The following is an 8,576-nucleotide window of genomic DNA, read 5'->3' as shown; positions in this document are numbered from 1 at the left end:
ATGTGAAGGGTAAGGATGAGATGGGGGTAAGGGGCTGGGATAATCTTTTACAGGATTTTATGGGATTTTTAGGGATAAGGTACAATGGAGGCCAAGAGCATCATAGATTGAGTTAGAACTCAAACCTCTTATGTGCACTTTAGAAATAGACTTTAGGGATCAACACAAACCTGATGAGAGACACACACCCATGCACAGGTGAAACACATACTCACAAACTCAACCTGCAATTATGCACCTCTGCAGTACATTTAATCTGACACAGTCCCTGTCTTCCTTGAGGTCACAGCTCAGAGGTGCATAGTGGCCTCAGGAAAAGAGTCCCAACCCTGAGGGACCCCAGAACATTTTCATGGTGCTCCAGTCCACCAACCTTACACCTGGGGTGGCCCAAACGCCATTCCCAGCCCCAGATGTCTTCTAGCACAAGAAATCCCAGGAGAAGAAGAGATGGCTGGACACTGGTCAGTCAGATGGTCCCAGACAGACGTTGGAGGAGTCCTGCTGTCATTATGGAGAAAGGAAACAGACACAATTTCATCACTTTGTGATGGGGCACTACTGACTCTAGCAGGGAGGAGACCAGGGAACAGGGCAGACACCTGCCTCTCAGGCTGCCCCAAAACTTCTCTTGCTTGGCTTTACAAATCGCTATGAGCCATCCTCTGAGGAATAAACAGCAGGTGATGCGGGGGAGGGGGTTGTATTGCTCTCAGGGGAGGGTTTAATAGGCTAGACATAAATCCTAACTTGTGCTATTCTTTATAAAATGATTTTAAAGGCCAGGGGCATGTGTGGTGGGGCCGGGAGGGGGGAGGGTCTTAAATCAGACCACCGACCAGCTGCTCTCTCCTGTCTCATTCCTGTGTGGAGACCCAGGTTTTCAGCCCAGCAACCCATGAGCATCAAAAGGATCGAAGCCCCCACTCTGAGCAGCCCCCAGGGAGGCTTGGGAGTTGCTCCTCAGAAACCCCCACAGGAGTCTCAAACTAAGCACCACAGCAGATGTTCTGGATGGAGAACTTTCCCCACAAAATGATACCCATGGGGGGCATTTAGATTGAAAGGCCGCATCTGGGAGAGGAAGGTGCTTGTCCCTGAGCTCCCCAGAGGGGAGTCAGCATGTCCACCAGAGACCCTTTCAGAGCTGCTGGCTGCCTCCACTTCCTGACCCCTCCTAGACCCCAAAGTCTCCGTCTGAGCTCCCTCCCCTTCTCCATCCTGTAGTGGCGCTTGCTGCAGCCCTCCCTGGTTGCTTTATTTATTTATTTTGCACCAACAGGGTTGCTGCAGACTCATTCTCGCCTGGTTTAAAAAGAGACAGAGGAAAAAAAAAAAAAAAAAAGGAGAAATGCTTTCTGGCTCTTTTCTCTACCTCGGTCTTGGCAGCAGCGGCCACAGCAGCAATAGCAGCCCCAGCGGGCAGGCGGGCGGGAGGGCGGCGGGGCAGCGGGCAGTGAGGGGAGTGAGGCCCGGCGGCCCGGGGTGCAGCTTGAATGGGACGTCCCCCAGCCCTGGACAGAGGCAGTGTCCAACTTGATGCCGCCCTCCAGCTTCTCCGGTAAGTGCCCCCACCTCCTGTCCCAAAGCTGCAGCTGTCCTTCTCTACAATATTCTCAGAGACAAGGCCAGACCAGCGTCCCTTTCAGGCTAGAGGGTTTGCGCTCCTCCTGCCCCTCCCCCCTGCCCCACCCCACCCCACCCCACCCCAACCAGCCATTGATCCTGGCCCCACCGGACTTTGATGGGAAAACTAAAATGTCCCAGACACCTCTATGGGGAAGGACTCTAAAGAGACCTCCCTCCGTCTCCCCAGGGCTTCCTCTACCTCTGGGAAGGGTTTCTCCACTATCAGTATGGAAATTCCAGAAATCTTTCCCCTAAAAGCCCCCTCCCCACGCAAGTCCCCATGTCTCCAGTCAGGTCTGCTTTAAAGGTTCATATGTGTCTCTGGATTGCCACATAGAGACAAGAAGAAGAAAGCTTCCTACTCCTTGAAGGGTTGATGCCCAAGACCCCACCCCATCTAAAGAAAGAAGTGGTTCTGACACCCATTTCTTCCGGCAAAGTGGCTGGAAGCCAGTCTTGTAGCCATGGAGACTGGCGAGGGAAGTTTGGGATTAAATTAGCCACGTTATAAATAAAGAAAAGGGGTTGTCCCTAGATCCCCCAGCCCCTGGGCCAGCAGGTTTTGGGGACTAAGAGGAAACTGACAGAAGGGGGAGGGAGGGAAGCTGGGTTACATGCTTCAGTGCACTTTTGCTGAGTGCAGAGCACAAAGGAGGAGCAGTAGCTGCAGCGGTAGTGATAAAGAGCTAGCTGTCGAGTGGACTTCTCAGAACAGGAGTAGGGACAATGAGGGAGACTGGGACACGTCTGTCCCTGGAGAACTCTCAGCATGCCAGAGATACCTGCCAGGTCGGTCTAGGGACAAGAAGAGCCTGGTCAGCTGCCTTTGCCCGCCCCACACCATTCTCTCTCCTCCCAAGCCTCAGGATGGTGTCCTACATCCCTCTGCTCTCCGGGCCTTTTTGCTCTTTGGTTTCCCGCTACTACAGCGGGAGAGGCGCCAGAACAACTCTTCTAGAGGAGGGGTGCAGATCCTCACTCCAGTCAGGATCCAGGGATGTGATCCCCCTCCCCCGACCCTGCAATGGGAAGAAGTCACACCACCTCGTAAAGTTCCACGTGGGAGAAAATGGGGCGTGTGACAGAAAGCTGACCCTTCAGGGCACAGACAGCCTGAAGCCCCAAAGGCCATCTGGATCTGCAGCTAGAAAGAAACCCAGGCATCCTGCCTCCTAGGGAGCATCACTTACCTCTTGGTCCCAACACCTCCCCTCCATGGTTCAATGCCCTGTTGACATTTAACACGGTGAGGTGAGAGTGAGTTCACCACCTATGGGGCCCCTTCTCCTCTGTCACCTCGACCAGTCCCCAGTGGCCATGATACCTGCCATTATCCTGATTCTGCCCAGGCCCTTGGTTCCCAGAAACCCACTTGCAGTCTACATGCTTTGCACACGGCCTGTACCCAGAGATCAGCTGTGCCAGCCAAGGGCTCCCTTGCTCCCCACCCACACCATCTGGCCAGGTGCTGTCTCTCCTCCTTGTCTATGCCTCCCTGGTTCACAGTCTGTCTCTTGTGTATTGTTTGGGGACAAGAGATCTCCCTCAGATTCCCACGTTGGACTAAATCAAAACACTATCGAGGAGGGATATAACAGGAGCCTGAGCCTGAGGACCAAGCAACAACACTCAAAACCCAGGCATCCCTTGGGTCCCTCACACACCACTGTCATCTATAGGGGCTGCGCGTAGGGTTCTCATGAGGGACTTGGGTGCCCCCCGGTAGCCTGTGCCATGACTAACGTGTTGCTTGGCTGTCATCCACACAGACATTCAGGGAGATTGGGTCTTGCTAATTCAGGGCCCCAGGCCCTGGGCCAGGCTCCAGAAGGGCAGAGGGGCAGTAGGTGGAGTCCAGGGGCACAGAGCTGAGCATACTTCCCAGCCCTGGAGGACTTCGTCAAGGTGAGGACCACGCTCCCATCAGAATCCAAGCATGTGATTCCCCCTGAGCTATGGACAGATAGACAATGCTATGGATAGATAACATGGGACAACAGGGTGGGCAGAGAGCGGAGGGCAGAGCTTGGGGAAGACAAGTGTCAGGGAGAAGGGACCTGCGGTATTCCTGGATCTCACAGACATAGGAAAATGGGGAGACTCAACATTACTTCCCTGCTTCCTGTCCATTCACGTACAACTTTCCCGGCTGAAGTTAGGCTTCATTCACGTTCCATGAGCCAGGAGGCACTCGGCCTGTTACCCAGGGCTGGGAGGGAGAGCAAAGCAGAGATTCCCCAGAGAGGAGGCCCAGGAGCCCCCCAAGGAGGCAGTCCCCCAGAACTGTTCCTGGGTCTGCCCTACTTGCTGGTGATGCTGACACAGGTAGCTCAATCTCCCTCTCCTCTACGGAAGCCCAGGAGGTCCAGGGTCACCATCGTCTGAAGTCACTTTCCAAACAGGACCATGTCATCATCTATTCCAGGACTGAAGAGGGGAAGGCTATGGGTCCAGCTCCAAAGCAAGCCTGGCCCCCATGGCCCCCTCTCCTGTTCCTGCTCCTCCTGTCTGGAGGCAGTTGTGGTGGGTGCCCTGCCGTGTGTGACTGTGCCTCCCAGCCCCGGGCAGTGCTCTGCCCCCTTCGGCGACTGGAGGCTGTGCCTGGGGGACTCCCGGCGGACACTGAGCTCCTGGACCTGAGTGGAAATCGCCTGTGGGGGCTTCAGCGCGGAATGCTCTCCCGCCTGGGCCTGCTCCAGGAACTGGACCTCAGCTACAACCAGCTGTCCACCCTTGAGCCTGGGGCCTTCTATGGCCTCCAAAGCCTCCTGACCCTGAGGCTGCAGGGCAACCGGCTGCGAATCATGGGGCCCGGGGTCTTTTCAGGCCTGTCTGCCCTCACGCTGCTCGACCTCCGCCTCAACCACATTGTCCTCTTCCTTGACGGAGCCTTTGGGGAGCTGGGCAGCCTCCGGCAGCTGGAGGTGGGGGACAACCACCTGGTGTTCGTGGCTCCAGGGGCGTTGGCAGGGCTGGCCCAGCTGAGCACCCTCACCCTGGAACGCTGCAACCTCAGCACAGTGCCCGGCCTGGCCCTGGCCCGCCTCCCGGCACTAGTGGCCCTGAGGCTTCGAGAACTGGATATTGGGAGGCTGCCAGCTGGGGCACTACGGGGGCTGGGGCAGCTAAAGGAGCTGGAGATCCACTCCTGGCCATCTCTGGGGGCTCTGGAGCCTGAGAGCCTGGCTGGGCTCAATCTCAGCAACCTGGCCATCACCCGCTGCAATCTGAGCGCAGTACCCTGCCAAGCGCTCCGCCACCTGAGCTTCCTCAGGGTCCTGGATCTGTCTCAGAACCCCATCTCAGCCATCCCCGCCCGAAGCCTCAGTCCCCTGGTGCGGCTGCAGGAGCTCCGGCTGGCGGGAGCGTGCCTCACCTCCATTGCCGCCCATGCCTTCCACGGCCTGACCGCTTTCCACCTCCTGGACGTGACAGATAATGCCCTTCAGACGCTGGAGGAAACGGCCTTCCCTTCCCCAGACCAACTAGTCACCCTGCGGCTGTCGGGTAACCCCCTGACATGTGACTGCCGCCTCCTCTGGCTGCTCCGGCTGCGCAGGCACCTGGACTTCGGTGTGGCACCCCCTGCCTGTGCCAGCCCCCGGCACATGCAGGGCAAGAGCCTGAGGGAGTTCTCAGACATCCTGCCTCCAGGGCACTTCACTTGCCAACCGGCCCTGATCCGAAAGTCTGGGCCGCGATGGGTCATCGCAGAGGAGGGGGGGCAGGCCGTTTTCTCCTGCTCCGGAGACGGAGACCCAGCGCCCACGGTCTCTTGGAGGAGGCCTCAGGGCCCTTGGCTGGGAAGGGCTGGGCGAGTGAGGGTCCTGGAGGATGGGACGCTGGAGATCCGCTCGGTGCAGCTGCAGGACAGAGGAGCCTATGTCTGCATGGTCAGCAATGTTGCTGGGAATGACTCCCTGAGGACCTGGCTCGAAGTACTCCAAGTTGAACCACCAAATGGCACTCTCTCTGACCCTAACATCACCACGCCAGGGATCCCAGGGCCCTTCTTCCTGGATAGCAGAGGTGTAGCTATGGTGCTAGCAGTTGGCTTCCTCCCCTTCCTCACCTCGGTGACCCTCTGCTTTGGCCTCATTGCCCTCTGGAGCAAGGGCAAAGGCCGGGTCAAACATCACATGACCTTTGACTTTGTGGCACCTCGGCCCTCAGGGGATAAGAACTCGGGGGGTAACCGGGTCACCGCCAAGCTCTTCTGACCTTTACTTCCACATCGGAGCTCCAGCCAAGACAGCTTCGGATACCAAAAGGGAAGAAAACCAAGGTTGCTTGAACCAGAACCTAGGCCCACCCCCGCCTGCATCGTGCCAACAGCTAATGACGCCTCTCAAGAAGGTCTGCCTCCCCCCTGCTTTTGCAGTTTGAGGATGGGAGCAGAAGCTGTAGACCTGTAGTCAGTCTAGCCCTCCCTGCACCCCCCTCCACCAAGCAGGAAACATCCCCAAGGCTCCAGTCTACTCGTTCACACACACTGACACCCTTTAACAACCAGTACCAATTGCTAACCACAGCTACGAGATTATTGCAGAGGTGAGGCTGAGAAGCGCCGCTTGCTTCTCAACCATGCAGTCTACCTCTCTTTTCTGGTCTCTTTTCTGCTCCTCCCCAGGAGCAAGGAACTAGGGCCAAGGATCTCAGGCTCAGAAGATGTGAGTGTACAATGCAGGGGGGCGGGGGGGGGGGGTAGACTGCACACTGGCTGTGTCTGCATGAGGCCTCCAGCACCTGCCCCATCTGTCACATCATTAAACTTGCTGCCAAAAGGCCATGATAGCAGCAGTCTAAATTAATGTGATATCTGGAGTTTTCTTTACTTCACTTTTTCTCCCCCCTCATTTTTATCAAATCTCTCCCTTCCTACCCTTTCTGCCTGCCCACTGAGCATGTACCCCAGCAGCCTCCCCGACATATAAGCTTAACACCAAAGGAGGCCCAGAGATGTTCTGGAGAAACTCTCAGTCTGTTTCCATTTCGGCCCTTTCCCTGTACTCTGGAGTTAGAGAAGGAGGGATCCTCCACCTTCCTAGGGATCCCTCTGAAGAAATTCCAGCCTGGGGTACCTGGCTCCTTCCCTACTTTCCAGTTCTTGTTGGGATCCCCCAATCACAGATCCCTAGTACCCTAGGGGGAAAGTACAAAGGGAACTCCTAGAAAATGCCTAACAAAAGCACAGATCTGCAGTTGTCCCAGCAGGCAGACCGAGAACCCGGCAGGACCAGGCTTGGAGGAACCAGGCAGGAAGGGCACTGCACACTGTAGGGAGAGCAGAGGGAAGGGGCCGCAGCAGGATCTGGCTGCCTAGTTAATTTCCACTGCCCTTCTGCAGGGGCCTCTTGTTCCCTGTTCAGCGAAGCCCAGGTGGGAAGCTGTCTCTGGATAGAGGCTACTGTCTAACGGAGACCCCAGACGCAGAGGCAGGCTGAGAGGAGACGCTGACTGCTCTGAGCGTGCTTCAAATAGGTGGCAAAGCCAAGCCAGGGAAAAGGAGAGATTCAAGAGGCAGCAGCTTCAGCATCTCAGAAGGGGAGGAGTGAAGGGGCAGGAGGGGCAGGGAGGAAGGACTGAGAAGTGGGGAGTCACGAGGCCCTGGGTCTCTCTGCAGCAGCATCTGCTCAGTGTCCTTAGCTCCCCTCCACCCTCAAGGGCCCCCACCCACCCCTCAGTATGCAAGCATCATCAGCCTCCTGCTGATTCCTGCTGCTCTCGTCCTTGCTCCTTGCTCCTTGCTCCGAGGAGACTCTACTCATTAGAAGATTCCCAGCTCAAATTATCCCCACAGGGGAGAGAAGCAGACGCCATCCAGGAGGCAGCCAGACTTGACCAGCAGGCAAGCTCTCCAGTGGGGCCCTGGTGGGCTTCTGGGGGTGGGTCAGAGATGAGAACAGGAGGTTGGGAGAGGGAGGCTGGAGAATCCAACAATCTAGAGAAAAGCGTACCCCTGAGCCTCCAACCCTGCCCCCGCCACACACTCACAATTCTCTTAGCATCCTGACAACCTCCCCTCTCCAGTTTATAAGGCACCAGAAAGATTCCACCACGCTTCCCCCCAGCCCCCACACAGCCCTTTCTCTCCTCTCCAAAACCCTCCATCCACGGCTTACTAGGTTGGGACTTGGGGGTCAAGTACTAGAGGGTCTCACTCTCATTGCCCACCCTCCAATGCAGAAGACAGCAAAAACAGCAATATTGTGCAGAGAAATCTCAGGGAAGCCCCCAGAGACAGTGGGGCACAGGTGACGCAGGGAGCAGGGGCCACAGCTGCCGAGTCCCAGTCTCCCGAGCAGCTCTGCCCAGAAATCAAACGTGAGGCACCCATGTCATCTCAAATTTTCTAGTATCACGTTTAAAAAGCAAAAAAACCCAGATACAATGAACTTTGATACTATATTTTATTTAACCCAAGGTACCCAAACTATTATCATTTCAGCATGTTATCAATATTAAAATTATTGAAATATTTTACATTATTTTTTCATATTAGGTCTCTAAAATCCAGTGTATATTTTACATTTATAGCACATCTCACTGAATTTTCACCAGAAAGATCTGATCTGTTCTTAGATTTCATAAAATTCATTGTTGAAAAAGTAGGTTCACACAAGTTGTTCCAAACATGTTAAAAAGTTTTCCACCAAATCAAGTATCAGTTTTAACATTTCAATTAACTTAACTGAAATAAACTTAAAATTCCACTCCTCAGGGACACCAGCCATCTTTCAAGTGCTCAAAAGCCACACGTGGCCAGTGCCAATCTCCTGGACAGCACAGCTGCAGACACACCACCTCTGGGCACGACAGGGCCTTATCAGCAGAGGTGGGCGCAGCATCCCTTGAGAGGCACATTCCTGGGGCAGGGCGGGGTGTGGGACGCCAGTGGACTTACCCCCAATTGCCACCCCTTGTTTCCTTAACACGGTTTTTCCTAA

The 8,576-nt window shown here is 55.5% G+C and overlaps 1 protein-coding gene across 2 annotated transcripts; it reads left to right on the top strand.

Annotated features, from left to right (window-relative positions):
• Positions 1-61: 61 nt before the first annotated feature.
• LINGO4 (leucine rich repeat and Ig domain containing 4) lies at positions 62-7,975 on the top strand. Of its 2 annotated transcripts, XM_027056148.2 has the most exons (3): positions 62-1,561; positions 3,399-3,534; positions 4,055-7,973. In XM_027056148.2, exons 1-3 carry the CDS (start codon positions 1,540-1,542, stop codon positions 5,847-5,849), a joined length of 1,953 nt encoding a protein of 650 aa, XP_026911949.2. In that variant the 5' UTR covers positions 62-1,539; the 3' UTR covers positions 5,850-7,973. The 2 variants fall into 2 exon arrangements, with proteins under 2 accessions (XP_026911949.2, XP_026911950.2); XM_027056149.2 differs by lacking the exon at positions 3,399-3,534 and having other exon boundaries at positions 4,055-7,975.
• The last annotated feature ends 601 nt before the right edge of the window (positions 7,976-8,576 follow it).

The sequence above is a fragment of the Acinonyx jubatus genome, chromosome C1 (genome assembly GCF_027475565.1).
Source record: "Acinonyx jubatus isolate Ajub_Pintada_27869175 chromosome C1, VMU_Ajub_asm_v1.0, whole genome shotgun sequence".
Lineage (NCBI taxonomy): Eukaryota > Metazoa > Chordata > Mammalia > Carnivora > Felidae > Acinonyx > Acinonyx jubatus.
Note: the sequence above shows the minus strand (reverse complement) of the source record. Positions and strands in the feature narration are given on the sequence as shown.